Source organism: Podarcis muralis, chromosome 2 (assembly GCF_964188315.1).
Source record: "Podarcis muralis chromosome 2, rPodMur119.hap1.1, whole genome shotgun sequence".
NCBI classification, from domain to species: Eukaryota; Metazoa; Chordata; class Lepidosauria; order Squamata; family Lacertidae; genus Podarcis; species Podarcis muralis.
The window spans coordinates 1,201,282-1,226,597 of record NC_135656.1 but is presented as its reverse complement, the minus strand read 5'-3'; the positions used below and the strand labels follow the sequence as shown (position 1 = coordinate 1,226,597).

At 45.9% G+C, this 25,316-nt stretch overlaps 1 protein-coding gene across 1 annotated transcript in view; it reads right to left on the bottom strand.

Moving 5' to 3' along the window:
- Nucleotides 1-11,943: 11,943 nt before the first annotated feature.
- PIN1 (peptidylprolyl cis/trans isomerase, NIMA-interacting 1) overlaps nucleotides 11,944-25,316 on the bottom strand; it is a 38,341-nt gene continuing 24,968 nt past the window's right edge. Inside the window, exons 3-4 of the mRNA XM_028721173.2 lie at nucleotides 22,086-22,193; nucleotides 11,944-13,459 (exon numbers count right to left, since the gene is read on the bottom strand). Of these exons, the coding sequence (XP_028577006.1) occupies nucleotides 13,350-13,459; nucleotides 22,086-22,193 (218 nt within the window). The 3' untranslated portion in view covers nucleotides 11,944-13,349. The remainder of the gene's footprint in view (nucleotides 13,460-22,085; nucleotides 22,194-25,316) is intronic.

The following is a 25,316-nucleotide window of genomic DNA, read 5'->3' as shown; positions in this document are numbered from 1 at the left end:
AGCCCCTTCGCCACGGCAAGGCAGTGATCCATGAAGGGGATGGTTGGATAGCATTTTTGAGGTTACCAGCATGAGTTTGACCAAACTGCGGGAGGTAGTGGAGGACAGAGGTGCCTGGCGTGCTCTGGTCCATGGGGTCACGAAGAGTCGGACACGACTAAACGACTAAACAACAACAACATGAAAAATGCTGGTCAGAAGTGAAAAAGGACCTAGAAATATGGTCAAATTTGAAGCTTTCCTTGTTGGGGCGAATTGCGGCTATAACGATGAATGTATTGCCAAGAATGTTATTTCTGTTTCAATCACTACAAGTTTTGGACAAAATGGACTGTTTCAAGAAGTGGCAGAGAGATATTTCTAGATTTGTCTGGCAGGGCAAGAAGCCCAGAATAAAATTTAAAATATTAACTGATGCAAAGGAAAGAGGTGGATTTGCCCTGCAAGACTTTAAACTTTATTATGAATCAGCAGCATTCTGCTGTTTAAAAGAATGGCTGCTTCTTGAGAACACAGACATTTTGGATTTAGAAGGTTTTAATAATGTTTTTGGGTGGCATGCATACTTGTGGTACGACAAGGTTAAAGCACATAAAGCATTTAAAAACTATATTGTCAGGAAAGCATTGTTTAATGTCTGGACAAGAGATAAAGACTTATTTGAGAATAAAACCCCAAGGTGGTTGTCACCGATGGAAGCAAAGGCTCAGAAAAAGCTCAATATGGAGGCCAAGTGGCCGAAATATTGGGAAATTTTGGAGCAAGGAGGAGACAAATTGAAACTGCAGAGTTTTGAGAAATTAAAAGACAAAGTGCGAGACTGGCTTCATTATTATCAAATAAGAGAGGCTTATAATCTGGATAAAAAAATTGGCTTCCAGGTGGAAAAATCAAAATTGGAAACAGAACTGTTAGATCCCAAAACTAAGATACTTTCAAGAATGTATAACTTGCTGGTCGGAGTGAAACAATATAAATTGAAAGCATTTGCAGATGACTTGGTTTTAACATTACAGGAGCCAGTATCTAGTACAAAAAGAGTTCTAGAACTGATTCATGAATTTGGTCGGGTGGCGGGATTTAAGTTAAACAAGCAAAAGACCAAGGTTTTGGCTAAAAATTTGACACACACAGAAACAGATGGGTTCCAGAAAGAAACAGAACTAAGTGTTGTTTAAAAAGTGAAGTACCTAGGGGTTCATTTGACTGCTAAAAACTTGAATTTATTCAAGGACAATTACGAAAAATGTTGGTCAGAAATTAAGAAGGATTTGGAAATTTGGTCAAGATTGAAACTTTCCTTGTTGGGTAGAATTGCAGCTATAAAGATGAATGTATTGCCGAAAATGCTATTTCTGTTTCAGGCCCTACAGATCGTGGACAGAGTGGAATGTTTTGGAAAGTGGCATAGGGATATATCTAAGTTTGTCTGGCAGGGCAAAAAGCCCCGAATAAAGTTTAAAATACTAACTGATTCGAAAGAAAGAGGGGGGTTTGCCCTGCCGGACATGAGGTTGTACTATGAATCTGCAGCCTTCTGCTGGTTGAAGGATTGGTTTTTGCTGGAGAACACTGATGTCCTGGATCTGGAAGGGTTTGATAATGCTTTTGGTTGGCATGCATATTTGTGGTACGACAAGGTTAAAGCTCATAAACTCTTTAAAAACCATATTGTCAGAAGAGCAATTTTCGCGGTCTGGTTAAAATAGAAAGACTTACTGGAGAGCAAGAACCCGAGGTGGCTATCACCGGTAGAGGCCAAGGCTAGAAAAAGACCCAATATGGAGGCCTACTGGCCAAAATATTGGGAAATAATTGAAAAAACTGGAGACAATTGGAGGCTGCAGAGCCAAGACAAGTTAAAAGATAAGGTGTGGGACTGGTTACACTATGCTCAAATCCAAGAGGTGTTTAAAATAGATAAAAAAGTTGGTTTCCAAGTGGAAAAATCGAAATTAGAGACAGAATTGTTAGAACCAAAAACTAAGATATTATCGAAAATGTATAATTTGCTGCTTAAGTGGAATACACAGGATGAGACAGTTAAATCTGCCATGATAAAATGGGCACAGGATATTGGACACAACATTATGTTTGAAGACTGGGAAAGGTTATGGAACACCGGTATGAAGTTTACGGCATGTAATGCCTTGAAAGAAAACATTATGAAAATGATATACCGGTGGTACATGACCCCAGTCAAGCTAGCTAAGATATACCATATGTCTGATAATAAATGTTGGAAATGTAAGGAGGCAGAAGGGACATTCTTTCACCTTTGGTGGACCTGCCCAAGAGTGAAAGCCTACTGGGAAATGATCCACAATGAGTTAAAAAAGGTATTTAGGTATACCTTCCCTAAGAAACCAGAGGCCTTCCTATTGGGCATGGTGGACCAGAGGGTGTCAAAGAAGGACAGAACTTTGTTTATGTACGCTGTCACAGCAGCAAGAATTCTTCTTGCAAAGCACTGGAAGACTCAAGATCTACCCACGCTGGAGGAGTGGCAGACGCAGTTGATGGACTATATGCAACTAGCTGAAATGACTGGCAGAATCCGAGATCTGGGAGAGGAAACAATGGAAGAGGACTGGAAAAAATTTAAGGACTACTTGCAAAAACATTATAAGTTGTATGAATGTTAAGAAATATGCACGATTAGGAAATTTTTGCTTTAGCAACTTGATTAGGTAAACTGAAAATTAAGACAAGAAAAAAGAGGTGGTAACATGAATCAACTTTATTATGTTAATCTTAAATGTACAAAGATTGGGATATGAGATTGTGAATTCGGAAACATAATAACTGAAAGATACAGTAAGTTAAGAAACAAGGTAACAAATTGCTGAAACTTTTATTGCAAAGAACGCAGGGTCGGGAGGATGTGGGGAAGTCCACCTGGAATACTGAAAAAACTATTGAAAGTTGAACAGAAATAACCTTTTTTTTGTTTTTTATTACTTTTTTTGTATTTGTTTCTTGCACTTTCTTATTGTAATCTTGTGTTTATGAACCTAAGAAAAGAAACTCAATAAAAAATATTTATAAAAAATAAAAAAATAAAAAAAAAGAATGTATAACTTGCTGTTAAAATGGAACACTCAGGATGAAACGGTGAAATCTGCTATGATTAAATGGGCACAAGATGTTGGACATAACATTATGTTTGCTGACTGGGAACAGTTGTGGACCACAGGTATGAAATTTACGGCATGTAATGCCTTAAGAGAGAATATTATGAAAATGATTTACAGGTGGTACATGACACCAGTCAAGCTTGCAAAAATCTATCATTTGCCCGATAATAAATGTTGGAAATGTAAAGAAACTGAAGGTACATTCTTTCACCTTTGGTGGACGTGCCCAAAGATTAAGGCTTTCTGGGAGATGATCTATAATGAAATGAAAAAGGTATTTAAATATACCTTCCTGAAGAAACCAGAGGCCTTTCTCTTGGGCATAGTCGGCCAATTGGTGCCAAAGAAGGATAGAACTTTTTTTATGTATGCAACAACAGCAGCAAGAATACTGATTGCAAAGTATTGGAAGACACAAGATTTACCCACACTGGAAGAATGGCAGACGAAGGTGATAGACTATATGGAATTGGCAGAAATGACTGGCAAAATCCGAGACCAGGGAGAAGAGTCGGTGGAAGAAGATTGGAAGAAATTTAAAGACTACTTGCAGAAATACTGTAAAATTAATGAATGTTAAAATGATGTTGGATTGAAAATAAGTGGTATTGGCTACAAGTTTAATAAGAACATGCAAATATGGATGGATAATGGATGAAAATATACAGTTATAATAAGCTAAGATATAGAGTAAAGATAAATGAAAGAGGGTAAGGATTTGCTGAAATGTTTTTGTAAATAGGAATACAAAAAGGGAGGTGTGAGGAGGTCAAGGAAACAAGTAAATGAGCCCAAAGATATTGAAAAATGGATATATTTTCTTTTTAAATTTCTTCTTTTCAGCTATTTGCTTTTTGTATTTTGTATCTTTTTTATTCTTTTTTTATGTGTGTTTTTTAGTTTGTTAATCTTTGTTATAATTTTCTCTATTCTGTAAACCTATGTTTTCTTTTTGTAAAACTTGAATAAATATCTATATCTATATATATCTATATATCTATATATCTATATCTATCTATCTATCTATCTATCTATTTGGGGGGGAGAACGAGGGACGATGAGCAGTACATGAAAGGGCTCCGGAGAGGGGCTGCTTTAAATGGCGACTCGAGAGGGCGCTCAGCCAACCACTGCTCCTGTGTCTTGTGAGCGGCAGAGGCTGGTGGCAGCGGGATGAGCGGTGCGTGAAAGGGCTCCGGAAAGGGGCTGCTTTAGATGGTGGTTGCTCGAGAGGGGCGCTCAGCCAACTGCGGCTCCTCTGTCTTGCAAGCGGCAGGGGTTGCTGATGGTGGCGGAGGGACGATGAGCGGTGTGTGAAAGGGCTCTAGAGAGGGGCTGGCACCAACAAAGCCCAGCCCCCTTCCTCCTCTAGGCAGGCGGGGAGAAGCCAGGAGGAGGGAGAGAGGAGGAGCCGCCGCCACCGTGTGAGGGAGAGAGAGGGGGAAAGAACGCACACACTGGCAATCCACGAGCTGGCGATCCATGCGGCGATTCCCGGACCGCCCGCAGGCCGGATTTAGAAGGCAATTGGGCCTGATCCGGCCCACGGGCCTTAGTATGCCAACCCATGCTTTGGATGGAAGTGACCCAGAAAATAGTTGTGCAGGAAACTGTACTATTCCCCTAACTGCAATTCTGCTTCAAACACAGAAATAATCCTGCCACTGGTCAATGCCTCTTGACAGGTATTGGAAGACGGTGACTATAAAGAAACAGAGAATTCCTCTGCTGATTTCCAGATGACCTTCCTACAGTCTTGATGCAGGAACAGGAACTCCCCAACAATAAATTACGAACAGTTGCCAGAAAGCTGCCCAACAGTCTTCGGAAGAGTCAGAAACATTATTGGACGAAACAGATAGCAAATGCTTTCATCCTGTCCTGCAGTTAAAATTAGGCCTAGAAACTAGACACCTGCTGGAGGCAAAAGCATTGGGGGCCAAATGTTTTCACTCACAAGCCAGATATAAAATTTGCACAGAGCTCCCTAAAACACTCAGTTCCAAATTTTTACCTAGGCTCAAGCCAAATAGAGCAGGGATAAGCTCATTCACTGATACCTTTTAAATTCTGAACATGTGTCAGAATTCTCATCTTTAGAAAGCTCTTCAATACTTAAAAGACAGAAGGGCCCAGAGAACAGTGAACAGAGTAGGATGCTTATTATTATTATTTTACATAGGACATGAGTTGATCTAGCCCCAATATTGGCTGCTCTGACTGCAGCAGTTTCCTATAAAGACTTCCATAGTATTTGGCCCTGCTAGATGATGCAAATCTGACTGAAGCTCAGCAAGTCTAGGCCTGTCTGCTGCCCAGATGAGACACTGCTAACATACCAGACCAGATCACAAGGAAAGCTAAGCCAAACCTCCTAGAGAGGTTGCCACTACAGTACTTTGATGCTCCTTCTCCAGCTGTTCCATGCCAAGCAATGGTTGGGCTTAGCGTGCTGTACAAACCCAGGCTCATGGTTTCGCTTGCGAATTGCTACGATTTGTTGTATGGTTCACAACTTGTGGCTTGTTTGGACACACTAAATTACAAGCCTGGGCTAGGATGCCACACTAAGCCAAAACACAGCTTAACTCAGGGCAGGGCAGGAGCAAAAGCACCGGGAAGGAGCAGAGTTTACTCTGAGCCATTATTTGGTTTAGCATTGTGTGTCAATGTGGACACTGCAGGCACTGTGGGCAATACTTTGGAGATGTTTTGTTCCTGTTTGAGAGACAACAGCGGCCATCTAGGATGCAAACCAGAGGGGATCTTCTCCTACCCAACCTACATGGAAATCAATGAGCTATGCAAAAAGCACAGCTCTCCCTCTATTTCAGTGGGGATTGTGCTCCCTATTTGAGACTGAGAAAGGCTTAAACAGCTATCTTTGACTGAGGTTAATCCTGATTAGTCAGCCCACAGGGTAGAATTAGTTGAAGACTGCACTGTGTTGCAGAAAAGAAGGTCATGCTCAAGCTCTGCTTCAGGAGTTACCCATTTGCCAATATTTAATCCTGGCCATTTTACCAACTTTTTATCAATGATGCTACCCACATTTCCCTTTCTCCTCCTTTCATCCTGGGCTCATCATGGTCATTTGGGGTAAATTTGCTTCCACTCCTCTAATTTCACCTGCCTGTCACTCTGCTACTGGGAGATTTATACAGAAAAATAAAGAAATCAATGAGTTGCCATGGATACAAACTTCCATCCAATGCTCCAATATCCTCGCCACAAGAAATTTAGATGGTGAGGGAAATTGCGGTGGTGATATTGGGCAAGGTACATCTCCCCTTGTAAAAAACCTGTAAAAAACTCAGTGGGCCCTTTGGCAAGACACACATAGGCTCAGTTGCTCCTGTAAAACAAGAACAGCTACTCTCTATTTACTAGCAGGAAGCACCTGTTGTTCAGAAATTCTAAGAGATTTAAGATTTAAAAGGCGATAAGGTCATTTGTTAGCTGAGCACATCAACCCCGCACATCAGGCCAACCCAAGGAACACCTGACCTGGATCTGGCCACGAATCAATTGGGCTAGTTTTAAAATTTATAGAGTCTGGTGGGAGCAGGGAAAGGAGATGCTATCTCGTTCCCACCAACCACACTGCAGAGAGGAGTCTCCAAGCATTCCCGAGAATGCCACAGGAAAGAGATAAGTTTTCAGAAAGACTTGATTTAAGACCCCCCCAATGCAGGCAGCCAAGTGAATGCTAGGGACCATGCAATAATGATCTCACTGAGTGCCCGTGGGGTGGGATGGTTCGGGCAACTTCCTCCCCACAACTTTCCCCAACCTGCTGCCCCCCAGATGCTGTTGACCTCTCATCAGCCCCAGCCAGAATGACCAATGGTAGGGGAGATGGGAGGTGAAATCCCAAACTTCTGGAGGGTACCAGGATGGGAAAGGTTGCTACACAGCAAGCCCCTGCATGGCAACTGGCCTGCATCTGGTCCACCAAATCCCCGCTGACACTGCCTTGCAAACATACCGTAAATTCCATTATAGTGCAGGACTTCAGCCAACTGGCACAAGTTAGAAACTGAGTACGATTTCAGGAGACTTATTTCCATGAGTTTCAGTTCTGCAGAAGCTTCTTAAACTGAAGACAAGGGCCCGATGAATGTTTCTATTTAATCCTATCATTGGATTACTGGTAAACACCAGGCTGCTTCAGAACCAGGGTTCACAGAAATCACAGCGCACACAAAAATTGTCTTTCTTCACTTGAATTGAAATAGAAAGGTGTACAACTTTAAAATGGTCAATTGCCCAAAATTCAATTTCTTCTTGTTGTTGTTTGGTTAACAGCCAGTGTCAAATCTTGGGTGCTGCTGACACTGGTGTAATGGGTCCATGTTAGGGCTGTACACTGTTCCCCCAATCCAATTTGAGGCCTGATCCAGTGCTTCAGAGCAGCCCTGCTCCAACCCAGGACCTGATCTGATCTGGAGGCCTTGCAATGTTTAATTACAGTTTTAAAATCAAATTAAGCATGTGGCCCTGGGGGTGGGGGAAGATTACACAGGCTTCCTGCACATTTCCTGTCACCCTTTCAAGCCACCACACCACCCCTCTCAACCCAAACCCAGGTGACCCAGGGCTGCCTCAGCCAAGAGACACATCCCAGGTCAACCCTAAACTAACCAGTTTGGTTTGGGACCCAGCCAGATCCAATGCGCTGCTTGTGCTGTTTATGGCATCCCACTGCCTAAATTGTGTGGGGGTTTTTGGGGCGTTGGGGGTAATATATTCTGTCTGGAGCACATAATTGTCCTATTTAATTATTCCTAATTTATGCAAGATCAAAAAGACCAAGTTTTGTTTCAAAAATTGGTGCTCTCAAGGTTAAATGTACACCCAACCTCCAATATGGAACATTTAGAAGGTGTCAAAGCAAGATTAAAACTTAGATCCCAATTTGCCAAATTGGAATTGGTATGTATCTCTCTCACACACAAACCAAATTAGTCACGCAGCTGAAGGCAGGGCCTCCTGTTTAAAATGGACTTGGAGAAAAATCCCACTAAATGTGAACAAGTCCAAGAGATTGGGGGCAAGAGATGGGGGCAGATGTTATAGGCGAAGGGGATCGAGATATGGATACGCTCGTACCCCTTCCAATCTGCGCCCCATCCCGAGGGGCGAGGGTAGGGTGAGCAAGGATTACTCACCTCCGTCACTGGTGCTGTGCAATGCCAGGTCTATAGGCAATAAAACCGCCACCCTGCGAGATTTCTTTATCTCGCAGGGGGTCGACCTGGCTTGTGTGACGGAGACCTGGGTGCGCAAAGGGGAAACTGTTACCTTACGAGAGATGGCGCCCCCGGGTTTCTCCGTCCTCCACCAGTTGCGGACTGTGGGTCGGGGGGGAGGAGTGGCATTATTAATCCGGGAAAATTGTCCTTTCAGGGCTCTACCACCGCCATCGATCCCCGGCATTGAATGTGTTGGCCTAGTGTGGGGCTCCGAGGAGAGCTTGGCTGTCTGGCTGGTGTACCGGCCACCTAGCGCACCAGCAGCCACCCTGTCAGGCCTATTGGAGGCGGTGGCCGGCTGGGCCTTGGAGTTCCCTAACCTATTGGTATTGGGGGACTTTAACATCCATGCTGATGCCACTCCCTCCTCACAGGCTCTGGATCTGGTGTCTTCCATGGCGACACTAGGGCTCTCCCAGTTTGTTTTGGGCCCCACACATCAAGCAGGCCACACGCTGGATTTGATCTTTGGCGTAGGTATAGATGTGATCATGTCTCCTTCAATGAAGGTGCCATGGTCTGATCACTACGCTCTGAAAGCCAGGATTGACTTGCCACCCCCACCCTGCTTAGGTGGCGAGCCAATTTGGGCTCGCCCGCAGAGGCTGATGGACCCTGATAGATTCCGTCAGGCCTTGCGGGACCTTGCTCCCCCTGGCGACTCATTGACTGAGCTTGTTGAGGGCTGGAATACCCAGCTCCTGGCAGCCATCAATGAGATCGCACCTAAACGCCCTCTGCGACCCCGCAGAAACCGGGCTCCATGGTTTACCGAGGAGCTCCGGAAAATGAAGCGGGACCTCAGACGGCTAGAGCGAGTATGGCAGGGTGCCCGTGACGGAGCCTCAAGAACATCTTATAGGGCTTTTATGAAAACCTACGAGATGGCGGTGAAGGCTGCTAAGAAGTCATACTTCTCGGCCTCCATTGCATCCGCTAGCTCTCGCCCAGCGCAATTATTTAGTATAATCAGGTCTTTAACGTCCCTTGAGGGACAGCCAAATTTAAATAACAATTCGACACACAGCTGTGAGGCATTTGCGAGCTTTTTTGCGGAGAAGGTCTTGTTGCTCCGCCATGACCTCCCTGCCAATTTGGATACAATAAAGGAACTGGAGGCCCCTCGACTGTCCTCGGGTCCAGTATTGGACCACTTCGACCGGATATCCCCAGCCGATGTGGACAGACTCCTCCGAGCTGGAAAGCCCACCACCTGTCCTCTTGACCTGTGCCCGTCTTGGCTGATTAGAGCGTGTCCAGACGAGGTGCAGGCCCTCCTGGGGGATATCATCAATTTGTCCCTTGGCACGGGGACATTCCCAGGGGAACTGAAGGAGGCAGTGGTGCGCCCGCTCTTAAAGAAAACATCATTAGATCCTTTAGATCTATCCAATTACCGCCCGGTTTCGAATCTTCCGTTCCTGGGTAAGGTGATTGAGAGAGCGGTTGCTGAACAGCTTGGTGGGTTTCTGGATGAAACATCAGCTCTGGATCCATTCCAGTCCGGCTTCCGCGCTGGTCATGGGACTGAGATGGCTCTGGTTGCCCTAACAGATGATCTTCGTAGACAGCTGGATCGGGGTGGGTCGGGGCTGCTGATTCTTCTAGATCTGTCAGCAGCTTTCGACATGGTCGATCATGAACTTCTGGACCACCGCCTTGCCGACGTGGGGATCCAGGGCACAGTCCTTCAATGGCTGCGCTCGTTTCTCTCTGGTCGGGGACAGAGGGTGGCGCTTGGGGGGGAATTGTCATCGTGCCACTCCTTGGTATGTGGAGTACCTCAGGGTGCGATACTCTCCCCGATGCTTTTCAACATCTTTATGCGCCCCCTCGCCCAGCTTGTTCGGAGTTTTGGGCTGGGTTGCCATCAGTATGCTGATGACACCCAACTCTATCTGTTGATGGATGGCCATCCTGACTCGGCCCCAGACACACTGACCAGATGTTTGGAAGCTGTGGCTGGATGGTTACGTGGGAGCCGGTTGAAGCTAAATCCTTCGAAGACAGAGGTCCTGTGGCTGGGACGGGGCGATATGGGATTGGGGGGGCAACTCCCATCTCTTGCGGGGGCGCAATTAGTGCCAGCACCGTCTGTTAAGAGTTTGGGTGTAATCTTCGACACCTCCCTTTCCATGGAGGCGCAGATTGCAGCTATAACAAAGGCGGCATTTTTCCATCTCCGCCAAGCTAAGCAGTTGGCTCCTTACCTCTCTCGCCCTGACCTAGCCACTGTAATCCAGGCGACGGTCACCTCCAGACTGGATTATTGTAACTCGCTCTACGTGGGGCTGCCCTTGAGACTGACCCAGAAACTCCAGCAGGTGCAGAATGCTGCAGCGAGACTCCTTACGAGGTCTTCGCTGCGAGATCACATTCACCCGGTGCTATACCAGCTGCACTGGCTCCCGGTGGAGTACAGGATCAGGTTTAAGGTGCTGGTTTTAACCTTTAAAGCCCTATACGGCTTAGGACCCTCGTACCTATGGGACCGCCTCTCCTGGTATGCCCCACAGAGAAACTTACGGTCTTCAAATAAAAACATCTTGAAGGTCCCAGGCCACAGAGAAGTTAGGCTGGCCTCAATGAGAGCCAGGGCCTTTTCGGCTGTGGCTCCGATCTGGTGGAACACTCTGTCACAAGAGACCAGGGCCCTGCGGGACTTGACATCTTTCCGCAGGGCCTGCAAGACAGAGCTGTTCCACCAGGCCTTTGGCTAGGGCACAGCCTGACTCCCTCCTTCGGCAATTTTCGCGGAGCTCTGGCCCAATGGCTGCCAGTGGCTATAATTAATTAATTTTAGAATGAATGATTTTAGAGTGTTGTTTATGCTGTACTTTTGTAGTGTTTTATTGTTGTTAGCCGCCCTGAGCCCGGCTAAGGCTGGGGAGGGCGGGATATAAATAAAATTTATTATTATTATTATTATTATTATTATTGTTCTGTGAACCGCCCTGAGACCTCCAGGTATAGGGTGGTATATAAATTCAAATTCTAATAATAATAATAGTCGAAGGCATTTGGCCACCTTGGAAAACATGAGCTTTCCCTTGCCACTCACCCTGTCTCCCGCTCAGCAGCCCTCTCCAGCTCTACCAACATGCAGCCTTGGGTGAACTGGCTCCTTGACACCTGGAACAAACACCTGATCTTTTCCACGGACTCTTCCAACTCAGAAAGGTTTTGTTCCAATAAACACTTCAAATCTGGTTTTTAGTGCAAGCCTGCCCATCCAGCGTGTGACCAAACCAAACACCACACAGCAGATATATGCAGCCGCCCACCAGCCTTCTCCGCCCCCAGGTTGCTCAGCACTGCAAATCCAACATACACCATGCACACAAGATTGGCAAGTAATAAAGGAGTCGCCATGAATGGCTAGGCAAACGGCATTTGGGATTGGTGGTTCACAAGCTGCAGGGGCCTGCACTAAAAACTTTATTTATTTATACCTGAAGAATTCCAGCTTATGATCAAACCTTGCAAGAGAAACAACAAAATGAGATACATACAAGGAGATGTCAAGAAAGAAAGGGACAAGGTCAAACCTATGATGTTTTAACAGGTGAGGGTTTTTTTTAATTCTTCTTGCATAAGAGAACTTGAACACACACTCTCTATACAGCTATATACACACACAAAGCTTGCTTGCATCAGACCAAAAGCGAGGAAATTGGTAGGAATCCTACTGATCTTAGTAAACAGAAAGCAACGTAGCATAACTGAAAGGGTGACTTTACAGTATTCTTAAACCACAAATGGATCATGACCTGCCTCTTTGAAAAAAAGGAAAGGGGGGGGGGACCTGGAAGTCTATGTCTAACGGTCTTCCTTTGGGGTGGCATTTCAACAGCAAGAACTGCACACAGGAATGGTTAACATACAATTAATTGTAATATAATTTTACACAGGTATAAATTTGGGGAGGGGGAAGAGCTGAATGGGAAGGGCATCAATGGCTAAAGTCTTTGCTTGTCCTTAAAAGGCATCTTCAAGTTTTAAGTCAACATGAAAACATACTGGAAGCCAACACAACAGGTTAAAAGCCGGGCCTCCGGATCCAGAGCCCTGGGCATGCTCAGATACCCGCTCCAAATTCCCCCACAAGCAGTTCTCTTCCATGCACTTCCATGGAGGGGGCAATGCCGCCTGCACATCCCTTTGCACACATGGAAAATTCCCCCCTATGGAAGTGAATGAAGAAGCCTGGTGGGCTCCATGCATGGGTTATCATTGCTCAGTTAGGGCACTATATATATTATTTGAATTCACAATTCAAAGGGAATCTGCCAGGCCATACTGCAGAATAATGGCTTTCATTACGGATCCAAGAGCAATTTAGCAATGATTGGTCAACTGGAAAACTCAATGCCCTGAATTCCAAGCGAGAGAAGAGGATAGGGGTGGGGGGGGAGGCATTACGTTTTAACCTAAACAAGGGTGGACACTAGTGGAATATATTTTCTTTCTATCTAAAACACCAAGAGCTAAGTTTTGCCACCATCAGTGGAGCCCTGTAATAAATAACTATTACAAGTTGGATGTGGAGAGAAAGCGTTGAAGTATGACCCTGCAGCACAGGCGCGTCTCCTGAACTGGAGAAATCGTCAATATCAGACTCAAGTGGCTGTGGGTTTATTTATTTATTTCCTTTAAAACATCCTCCTCACTGTGCCTAGGAAAGATGCTGCTGTCTCTTAATTTCAAATGCATTTTCTGCCTCGGCTAACCATGCATCTCTACAGGTGGGGAAAGACATTGCATTGAGGTGCCAAAGGAGGCACTGAGATATGAAAACAAAGGGTGTGTTTTTCCATATATAAAATAAAAAAAATTGAAAAGCTAGATATGGAGTTTGTTCGGGGATAGAGAGCGCACAGAGGGGTTGGAATAAAGGTTCTCTTCTTCCTTTTCCCCACCACCCTTTCCTTTCCAAGTGTGTCGCGCCAAGGCACTTTCACTCTGTACGCAGGATGATATGGATCCCTGAATCTGTGAATACTGGTCCGCTCATCTCGCCAGGCCTCAGCGCAAACGAGGCATCTTCAAAAGGTTTCTGCATTTGACCTGTCAGATGGAAAAGAGATTTCAATTAAACACTGGAAGAGGACAAAAGACATCAGATCAAGTGTTACCTTGAAACAAGCCACAAGAACGCATATAAGGGATAGCAAATTTTGTCATTGTTGGCTCCTCAAGAGACCAGAACGAGGTAAGAAAATAAAGCAGACAAGCAATTACATGAGCTCAAGTATTTGGGTGGCCAGTGTGCCAGTGACAACAGGTCCCTAGTCTAGGATTTGGATGTGACCTTTGCTCTGATCTTATGAACGGGCCTGAAAGTTTGGGGATAATCTAAAAGATCTTCATCAGGGCTAACATAAAATAATTAATTCTTCATTATTGGATACATATGCATGTTCTCTCTCTTGGCAAGTCTCCAGCTTGCCATGTCTCTGATACTAGGCACACACACACACACACACTCCACTCTGCAAAAACGGTCCAACGTTTGAGTTGTACCAAATTGACATGGTGGGTGATACATAAATGCACACACACTGAACAGGCCAGCCTTAAATGAGCTCAGCGGCAAAAAGGGGGGGAAAGTATAGGGCTATGTGCATCCTCAGCCAAGACTCAAATATCTGAGAGATATGAGCAAACAACTTCTAAATCAAGCACTCCAAGTCATTTAAAACTAGAGTCGCGAGTTGCTCCTGTCCTCCTTTATTTGCACCTCCTTTGCTACCCAATCTCTCCTTGTTACTCACAGTCAGGTTGGTCCACAAAGAGAGCAATATGAGGGGGAGATAATGGGTCAGAATGGAGTGCACCAAATAGGATGGCAGGTGGGCAATTCTATGTTTGAATGCTCTCCCTTCATAAAAACTTGCCAATGAACAAGGCTTCCTACAAGTAGAAAACATCAGGTAAGAAGCTTCTAATCTCATCTTCTTCCTGTTGTGCCAATTAGCTGCAGAGGTGTGGTTTTTTGTTTTTGTTTTAATAGGAGAGGATCTTAAAAATTGATTTACCCCCTCCCCTTCCACAGTTTATCCTACCACCTCATTCAGCAATATTTATATATAAAAATCAACCATTTGATTTATTACCAGCCCTTCACCATAACGTCCCAGGAGGGTCGCAACCATATAAAACATTACTAACAGTTGGAAACAAACTGCAACCACAAGAACAGGGTGGGTCTCAAAAATACTTCTCTCAATTCACGGCATGTAGTGCCCTGAAGGAAAACATTATGAAAATGATATACCGGTGGTACATGACCCCAGTCAAGTTAGCTAAGATTCACCACCTGTCTGACAACAAATGTTGGAAGTGTAAGGAGGCAGAGGGGACTTTTTTTCATCTCTGGTGGACCTGCCCAAAAGTGAAGGCCTTCTGGGAAATGATTTATAATGAATTGAAAAAGGTATTTAGGTATACCTTTCCCAAGAAACCAGAGGCCTTCCTGCTGGGTATGGTGGACCAGAAAATGTCAAAGAAGGACAGAACTTTGTTTATGTACGCCAGCACAGCAGCAAGAATACTCATCGCAAAGAGTTGGAAGACACAAGATTTGCCCACGCTGGAGGAATGGCAGACGCAGTTGATGAACTACATGGAGATAGCTGAACTGACCGGCAGAATCCGAGATTTGGATCAGGAAACAATTGAGGGGGACTGGAAAAAATTTAAAGACTATTTGCAAAAATATTACAAACTGTACGAATCTTAAGATAGTGCACGATCAGGAAATGTTACGCTTTAGCAATTATGATTAAGTAAATGGTAAAATAAGTGATAAAAGAGAGAAGGAGACAAATTGAATTGAATATGTTATGTTTATTTTAAAGGTATTAAAACTGAGATATAATATATTGATTTTGGATACATAACAATTGAAAGGTACACTGAAGTATGAAATAAGGTAACAAATTGCTGACATGGTTAATTTAAAGAACGCAGATCCGGAAGGGGTGGGGAAGTCCAAATATATCTAATTCTTTCTTTTTTTTTTTTTCTTTTTTTTTCTTCTTTTTCTGCGTTTTCTGTATTGTTAAAAAAGAAAAAATGTTTCTTGTATCTATTGTATGTGTTTGCAATGTACAAAACTATGGAAAGAAACGCAATAAAAAATTTTATAAAAAAAAAAAAAATACTTCTCTCAAGCATCGAAGGAAAGGGTAAAGAGGTGAGTCGTCAACATATGACAAAACCTGGAGAATTAAGGTGCCAGATGTACCTCTTGTAGGCCATGCCTCCCCCCCTCCTCCCTCTCACACACCCCTGCGTTGTGCAACAAGTCCTCTAGACAAAGGACTCTTAACCCTGTACAGCTCCTTGTACAGGGTTGACTCAAACTGCTAGGTTGCAACAGCAGCCTGGAAGAGGGTGCCCCTCTGCTGTACAGATGGAGCATTTGAGTCAGAATGCCACTCTGCTCAAGTGCCCTTGGAAACTGGATGCCCTGGACGTAGCCATGACAGCTGTTCAATGGATTCCAGGGAGAAATGATCTTACTTGAGATTCTCCCGCTTGCCCAGACCCCCATTGGTCCCCATTTGACAGCAGAAAAAAGGAAGGAGGGCCAAGACTGGTCGCAGAACTAACCATTCCCTCAAATGGCTCTTGCTCTGTGCTTCCACCTTCCTTGACAACTGCTCCTCTCTGTCCAATTTCTTTTGTAGGCCTCTCTGTGAACAGTCCCAGATCAGGCACCAGGCCTGCTTTTTGGACCCAAATTCTGCAAATGCTGCCCTGCAACAACCCAGATGCCACGGGGTTCATTTTACAGCAACAGCTCAAGAAATGCTTGGGTAAGAAAGCCAGCTCCCAAGCTGATGCAGCAGACCAGAAGAGCAAGCGTTTCCTGCATCCAATTTAAGGTGGTCCAGAAGTCTGCGGCTCCCAGCTCAAAACAACGAGGCTTTTAACTACAGAAAAGGGCACCACTCACAGCAGACTTGCATGCCCAGAGTCAAGAAGAAGGAGAGGGCAGGGAGGAGGATGTTCTGTTGCCTGATCTCAGCACCGACAGCCTTCACGAACACTTGCTGTTTTGAGATGCCCAACGTGACAGGGATCAGGTCAGAAAAGGCCAAGTAAATCTCATGTAAGTTTACGACCCTTGTAAGTCCACTGCAGAAGGAATGAGATGGGCACAGAAAGCTTAATGACCATCTGACAGATGAATCTTTGAAGGGCTTTTTTCTTGTTTGTCCTTTTTTTTTTCTTTTTTTGAGATGGAAGACATCTTGGTGATATACTAATGTCTTTGCAGGCTCTGCACAGGGCCATGCATTGCGGACGCATCACGCCTCTGAGGTGGCTGGGTGCAATTTATATATTTTACTTTAGGCTTTAAATCCACAGCCTTTTCTTCCAGCTGCAGCTCCGAACTTCCTCTTCCAGGATTAGTCATTACAACTTCGGCCCATTGTCTTCCACAAGTGTCATTCATGAGAGGGCTGGGGTGGTGTGGAGAGAGAGAGACAGCAATCTATCCAAGACACTAAAAATCAGAGGTACATAGTTGCATGGGTATTTAAAAATGGGTACACAGGATGGGCCACCTCCAAAAAGGTGATCCCACCCCCAAAACAGTAATATAGAGCAGGTGGGCAGAAGAAAGATAGGGATTATTTATTGCACTTTTAGACTGCCTTTTCTTCCAAGGAGCTCAAGGTTCATGGTTCTCCCCCTCCCCATTTAATACCCACAACAGCCCTGTGAGGTGGGTTAGGCTGAGAGCCAGTGACTGGCCCAAGGCTACCAGGTGAGCGGAGATTTGAACCCTGGTCTCCAAGATCACAGCCCAACACTGTAAGCAGCAACCACAACCAAGAAGCCCTCAACAACACAATAGAAAGAGGACCCACAGAGCTAAGATGAAATTTCACACAATAAAAATCCAACATTTGCAGGGGTGGGTTGGGGATAGATGGGGCCTAGGATATCACAAGAGTTGGGTTAATGCAGTTAGAAGATGTTTTACCAGCAAAAGGCTTATGGAAAAGGCTTATGGAAAAGCTATGGTGCCAGGCTGGGGTCTCAGACTGCTGGTGGCACCGAGAAATGAAGTAGCATAGCCAGAGGATGCAACAGAATTGTCAGGAAGAAGTGGTGCTCCTCTAACAGGTGGGGAGGGTGGAGCCCAAGTGCAAGACATGGGGGATCATGGTTGGCTGGCAAGGAGGTGGTCCTTGGAATGCTTCCAGGGTGCTGCATACCCATGGACAAACAAGTCTGGTGTGTGTGTGTGTGTGTGTGTGTGTGTGTGTGTGTGTGTGAGAGAGAGAGAGAGAGAGAGAGTGTGAGAGAGAGAGAGAGAGAGAGAGAGAGAGAGAGATTCCTTTTGCCTCTAAGAATGCACATTCCTCTGCCCCATTCCAACCCTTCCCCAACTTGATCTTTTTAAAAGCCAATTTCACTCTCAAGCCAAGAAATCTTCATTTCAGAATGAGGAAAAACAGGTTTAGCCTCCCAGCCTGGGCTTCAATAAAGCCAAAAGAGGAAACGTCAATTACCTGGAATATTTTTTGAAGAAGATAAATGGGAATGCTTGAGCCGTTCCATCTCTAAACGTAACCAGAATTCATAGCTCTCATAAATTATGGTTTGCAGCCCCCCCAAAATGAATAAGGAGAAGGAGACTGGCAGTGTTGCCTGGGAAGAGCAGACCAGCTGCTTGTGCCACTAGTGCCACCCAGTGGACAAAAGGGACTCCAGCAGCTTTGCTGCATATCTAAAAGCATCTTCCTCTGTAAGTCACCCAGGATTATGCCTGAGCTGACAGTTCCTAAATGAGACCAAACAACCCGTCACCAGCAGCCCAAGATTAATGGCTGCTTCATTACTTCCCAATCAATAATGTGCCAATATTAGTAACCATCCTTTTTTCTTTTTCTTTTTTAAAAAAACAGGAAATATTTGACTGAGGAAGAAATTCTTGCCATTTGTCGTCAAAACAGCGCCCTGCATGGAAATGAAGATGAAGAGCACATAAAGCAGTGTCTCCATGCAAATCAAGACTTTGGATTCCTGACAATAAGTTTTGGCTAGATAAAGTTAGCAGTGCCTTGGCTAGCAGCTAAACAAACACAAACCAATGCTAGACAGGCAAGGCCGAAAAGAAGTTGTTGAGCTTGTTATACAAAAATCACAAAAAATGCTGTTTTTTAGCAATGTGGGCTGCCATACATCCAGATTTTCCAAGGCATTTTTCAACCCTATTAGGGATTATGGCACTGGGAGATGCCCACAAGAGCTTTGGCTATGTAAATGTATCCTGGGTGAAGCCAGGGGCTCCCCCCGCCCCCACTGTCCTGTAAATTGGAACTATTCAAAGATGGACTCCTTTCCATGGCCACCAAAGTCTTGGACCTGGGCATTTTTCTTTCAACTTTGTCAAAAGCCAGAGAACGCTTCCCCCACTTCATCAAAGTTACAGTTCCCAAAATGGGGCTGAGAGAGTCTGAAACAGCCTCTTGGCCTTGAAGTGCTTCCACAAATGACACTGGCAACACACAGGGCCAGAGGGACCTCATAACTTGCCACCCATCTCCCATCAGGCTCCCGACAGAAACCCACCCTCCCGCTCTGAGGTCACTTGGCCACTTGCTGTGGAGACGCTTTTACACCCTGCTGTGCTCCTGAAAAGCTATCACTGGGAGAATGCCAAGGTCTACTGACTCACTGTTCTGAAATCAGTGGGGGTCCTGGACCCCTTGGAGAATCTGCTGAAATCTGGGGACTCACTCCCCAGAATAATGCACAGACACACAAAACAAATTTCATACAATTTATTTTATTGTGTTGGTGGTTCAGTTGCCCCTTGAGGACAAGCAACCCTACGGACAGTATCGTCTTGCTCACTGATACTCTTAGAGCCTTATCTTTCAAGTTTAAAAAGTAGCAGGACAGTTTCAAGATACGAACTCAAAAGCACCATAGATAGATAGATAGATAGATAGATAGATAGATAGATAGATAGATAGATAGATAGATGAGGTCCACTGTCTACATCACTTTCAATAGTCCCCGGTGTTGCTCTTTAATCCTAAATCCCTCTCACTTGTCCGGTGTAATCCAATGTCATTCCCCACCCAATATCCAGAAACTGTGCCAATGCAAGACAGAAAATGGCACCAGTCACAACACCCATTTTTTAAAGCCAATTTCAGGCCTTTAAGCCTGCAGGCATGACTTCAGAAGCTCAGGCTGCAACAGAACTGGCAAACTGGAGGGCTCCGGCACTCAGGATTGGTCTCTCCTCTTCCCCATCATGAGCAGAAGCAGAACGTACCATTTACAAGAAGCAAACGTCTATGCACCCGCTTCCCTTGCTCCTGGTGCATACATGAAGATGCAGGTGCTGAAGGGGCAACTCTTGGTCTACCTGGCCCTGTACATCCCATTGCCTGCTCCCTGTGGTCCTTTCTCATGGAAGATGCTGCAGGTTGCGGGGGTGGGGGAGGGACGTCCCCATAGAAACAACGTACCCTCTTCCTGAGCTACAGCCCCTTTTAGTGTGAAGCCTAAGGGGAGCTGCATCCGCGGACTGGAGGCACATTGATGGTTAAGAGACCTGTGGGGCTCTTTGGAGGGCTCCAGGGGGTGGGGGTGGGGTCAGGGGAATTAAAAAAACAGCCAGTCTTCCTGCTCCAGTGAATTAAAGTGCCTTTTGTCAGCACCACGGGATACAATCCATGGCATACTCAGGTCTGAAAATAAGCAATATTAAACGTGAAAGACAGGAGAGCTGTGCAAGGCATTGAAGATCTACCTCTGAGCAACAGAAGCTGCCCAGTCACCTCTGAACACTACTTCGTTTCCCCCAAGCTTCTTTTGGCAAACTTGAAGAATTTGGGGAAATAGCAGAAGCAGCTCACCGAGGATATCTCATTTCTTCAGTTTCAGGATGAAACCGCAGAAATGCAGGACCCACCAGCCTTAGGCCACATGCCTAGGGGCAAAGTTAGATAGCCCATCGTATCCCTTCCAGCTCTATGATGCTGGGCCAAAGGCAGATGATCAATGAAATGTATAACACAGCAGGGGGGGGGGTGCGATACAGAGGAGGAACAACCTCCACGTGGCAAAATCGTTAAAGAGCAGGTATCCTTTAATACAAAACACACAGCGGAAGCCTGCTGAAGGAAAGAAGCCATGCCTCAGCTGGTGTGATGCTGTAGACAGAAAGCTTAATCATATGGAACAAAGTAGAGAAAGGCCTTAAGTTGTAACAGATGGGAAAGGCCAGTCAATTCCCTGTGATCCTTTGGGGAGCAAGAGGGCAGACGATGCAGTGCTCAGCCTACAATGCCCTGGAACACCACAATAATAGCAAAAGAACTTCTGTGAGCGGCTTGTTTGAGGCCAGAGACCCCAGTTCACTTAACCAGGATCCTTCTCTTCTGAAACTGCTCCAAATTCCTTTCAAGAGCACAGCAACACAGCATGACCACAACACAGTCCAGATAAGAGACTTGGAGCAGCATGAGCACACAGCACCACAGTGCCCTCTCTGCGCATTTCTCTTTGTTATAGTCACAGCAAGTCAAGCACAGGCAAGAGGAGGATGTAAACAGCCTCACCGTGTCCAAGGTTGGCTTCCAGCAGGCATGCAGAGCTAACTACTCTGAGGACGCTCAAGCCAAAGAGAGTGGCAGCATGTCCTCCAAGATAAGGGGGAACCCTTAGTAAGTCAGACTGGAGAGCCTAAGAAGGCAAGGCCAGCCATGGCGCAGGGCAACCACAGCAGTGGAAAAACAGACAGCTATGGGCCAAGGTGTGGCTATTAAAATGTGCCCCCAGCATTACAACTTCAGAACAATTGGAAGAGGCAGTATATCATTGTCCCCCAGTAATTTTAAGAACAACTTGAGAGACTTCTGCCATGTGCTTTTGTGTGGGGGCAGCACACGAGGGTCGGAATTACTCTCACTTAGGAATTACTTTCACTTGTATTCCATGGCAATGGATGTATTCGTCTGTCGTAGGAAAAATATAAAAGCCCCTGTATGCTTGTTTGAAAGTAGTCCCATCAAACCCAAGTAGGCCAGCATAGGATTGGGAATTCTAATCTAAGTTGACCGTTGAAAGAGGGCAATCTTTATTCCAGATGCGTTAATCCAGAACACTTTTGTCTCTGCTCATCATCAGCTCTGCACAACACCTGTATGCAGTCCCTGCCATGGGCATGTGGCCCTCAACAGCAGCAGCCCTGAAGGATATAAAAGAGTTGCGGCTGGTGCTGAGGAAAGTCTCTCCCTGTCAGCGTGCCAGGACTCTCAGGACACCCAGGACTGAGGCTGCCTCCTCCACGGTGGCTGACGACAAGAGAATGGAGAGGGGCCCTCACATTTCATACAGGGGGGGGGGGGGGAAGCAGGCCTTTCTCTCTACAGTGCTATTATCAAGGCCACATCAATTGTGCTGGGGAACCTGCTTCCTAATGCACCATCTGTCCAGCAAGGTCTGCACTGTTATTAGCCAAGGCGGCTGAGGCTCAGCACAGAGCTATTTTCAATCAGTGTGCCTCTTCAAACCGGAGAGCCAATAACCCAGTGCTTGCGTACAACGTGAGTGATTTGAAGCACCATCACTGACTTCATGATTCACTGTATTCCAAGGCATCTCAGGGCAGTTCACACAATGCACCATGTGAAACTCTTGCTCTACTCACCCCTTCCAAAAGCACCCAGGTCTCCTCCTGCCTTGGCTGAGCTGCAGTCACTGAATTGTGATGCTAAGGATTCAAAGTCTTCCCCAGATTTAATCTTCTGGATGTAGCCTGTGGACAAGAGAGCAATTTGAGACTAAGGCAAGGCAACAGAGAGTCATGAAAGCTCCCACCTGCTGTCCAAAAGGGGTAAAGCCCAGAGAAGTGGTTTACCATCTCAGTGTGTATTACAACAGTGTTAGTGTACAAGGTTCCTGTGTCCAGTTAATAACGGTACAATTTAACTATATCATCATCATCATTTAATGTATATCCAAAAGGACAGCAACTGATCAAGTTCTGCCGAAGTTGCTGAGTTCTGACAATTTTTTGTGTTTTTAAAGTTTGCACATAGTTTACACGTAAGCACAAATCGTCTTGTCCTGATGACATCCCTAGTTTGTGTTGATTTGCTTTTGTCTTTCCACCCAATGGTGTTCAACCTTTGTTAGCAGATATGACGAAGATACAAAAGCGAGACTGAAAGAGCTACTTCAGGCATGCCCAAAGGCTTCATTCCACCCTTGGAGATGCTCCCTCCTTTTGAACAGCAGAGACACATACCTGTTTCACTGTATGTTTCAAAAGCAATCCACTGTGCAAATGGCAAAACTTCTCAAGAAACTCTACTTTTCTTGGGAGCACAAAAGCAATGGTGCAGGGGGGTTTGGATACTGGCTTCTGCATTTTTCTAAGTATACCTTGATGATGATGATGATATTTATACCCCGCCCATCTGGCTGGGCTTCCCCAGCCACTCTGGGCTGCTTACAGCACATAAAAAATTGTAAAACATTAGACCATAAGTCAGTTTTTTAAACCACATTAAAATTACTACACTGTCACTGTGTTAGCTGTAGAAACCTGGTTCACATTTGTATCCTTCTGCTCCTTCAAGGAGCTCAGGACAGTGCAGAAGGTTATTCTCACAGCAAGCCTGTGGAGTTGGATTATAGCCTGAGAGAGGGTAACTGGCCCATGGTCACCCAAAGAGTAGGGATTTGAAGGGCTTTTGTAGGGATTTTGAGGCAGACCCCAAAATGGTGCCAGGGAAGAAGGGATGAGGGAAGATCTACATCAGGAACCAGAGGGAAGGAAGAACAACATTCAGATCTGCTGCCCTGGTGGATCCTGCTGCCTGAGGCAGTAGCCTCACCTTGCCTCATGGGTGGCCCAGCCCTGGGGATTTGAACACAGATTTCCCAGCTTCGAGCCCAACACTCCAACCAGTGCACTACACTGCCTCTACATAGACTTAGGACTGCAATCCTATACACCAGCCTTCTTCGACCTGGTTGGTGTTCTGGACTTCTGCTCCTAACTTCACCCACCAGAGCAGCTGTACTCCAACATCTGGAGGGCACCAAGCTAGGGAAGACCACACTGATTGGCAGTTGCTCTCCAAAGGTTGAATCTGGGACCTCTGCCATGCACAGGATGTGCTCTGCCACTGCACATCTATGCAATGTGTGGCTAAGAGGAGCCATGAGCAGATTCCGCAGGGGCTCTGTGCCTGGATAGAACCACCCAGCTGCGGGACTGAGAGGAACAGATCCAAGCCACCTCCACGTGAGGAGCTCCTGGGGTGAGGGTAGCGCTCACTGGGGCTGATGAAACTTCTAGTGCAGGACACTCAGTTGGCAAAGTCTGCTATACAGTTAGCTGGCAGGAAGCCCCACTGAATTTAAGGGGACTGGCTTTCGTGTAGAGATGCCCAGGATTGTGCTGTAGAAGATTCCTTTCAGAAACAGGGAAATCACTACAGCAAACAGCTGTAGCCCTGCTCACTCTTGCCAGCCTTTTATAAACCACAGACAGGGCTAGCTACAAAAGTGGACAGAACTGTGTTTTATCATCTGCCCAACATTGTATGCAATCCTCAAAAGGGGAATCACAGCACAGGAGGATCAGAACACCACGGGGCCTCCAATTTCTCCTCCCGGGCCATCTAAAAATTTCACCCTGCTGCTTGTGACCTGCAAGGGAGTTGAGATGATGTTACTAGAGCATAAGCTGTAGAAGTGGAATAATATGCAGAAGACTGAAAATACAAAACATGCTACTGTCCCAAAAGATGAACGGAGGTTTCTGAGTTGGATTTTACAACCATCTATTCTAGAAGTGGAGTCTGGAATCACTCCCTGTTTGCTTTCCTACAGTGAAAACTGTTTATGCAGATCAGCAGCACCTGCGTAGAAGCCAAATGCCTCTGTGATATTTTGGGTTGACTAAAAACAGTTATTTTGAAGGCGGGAGAGGGGAGACACTTAGTAGCTATATGCCAATTCAGGCAGCTCACGTGAGCAAGGACTGAGGAGCCACCTGCTTCTTCACTGCAGCAAATTTGAATTACATGTTGGATAGATTTTTCACACAAGAGAAGCTTAAGAGAGAACCAGATTAACCCAGCCAGGGCAGAGCCAGGTCCCTGGGTTTGATTCCCCCTTGCACCAAGCTGCAGAGGGCCTGGGGCTGGCAGGCTACTGTGGTGCAGCCTGCCATGGGTTGCAGAAATTATGAGTGTTTCACCCAGAGCCATCCATGTCCCAAGCTCTCCTGAGATGACCTTCAGTTCTAACTTGTGACCTGTCCTTGGTTCCTGCATTGAAGGGGGGTGGACTCTCGGGGTCCCATCTCTACTCTTCTACAATTCTAGGATTCTGGACATCTTCAGCTCCAGCGCTGGCCTCGCCCGCAGCTGCCTTAAAGCAGAAGGCAGAATGGGAAGGGAAGGGCAGAAGAAGCAAGAGTCCCTGGGGAATGATCAGAATGATCAGTCTTCCTCCCTTGCCTCCCTGTTCTCCCATTAGCCTTTACCCAGCGTCAGCCCAAGACATTTGGACACCTGAGTTGAACCACCAAATGGCACCCTCTTCCTGCCAGGGAAAAAGGGGTGAATGAAGATCTTATCAGAAACAAGCAAGGAAGAAGATCTACATCGGAAATGGGGGAGCAGGGGTGTCAAATCAACATTACCCATTGGTCAAAGTAGAAATCAAAGGCAGCCATGGGGAGAAAAGAGGCCCACTGAGAATCATGCCAGGCAACTGCAGGGCCCTGGAGACCTCCCAGGGCAGCCCCGGCCATTTCCTCCCTAGGGGTGGAAGGAGACCAGAGCCTCTTACTCAGCTAGAGACAGCTGTGGAGAAGACACTGCACAGCAGCCTCTGGGCAAATCGGACGCACTGCTGGTCT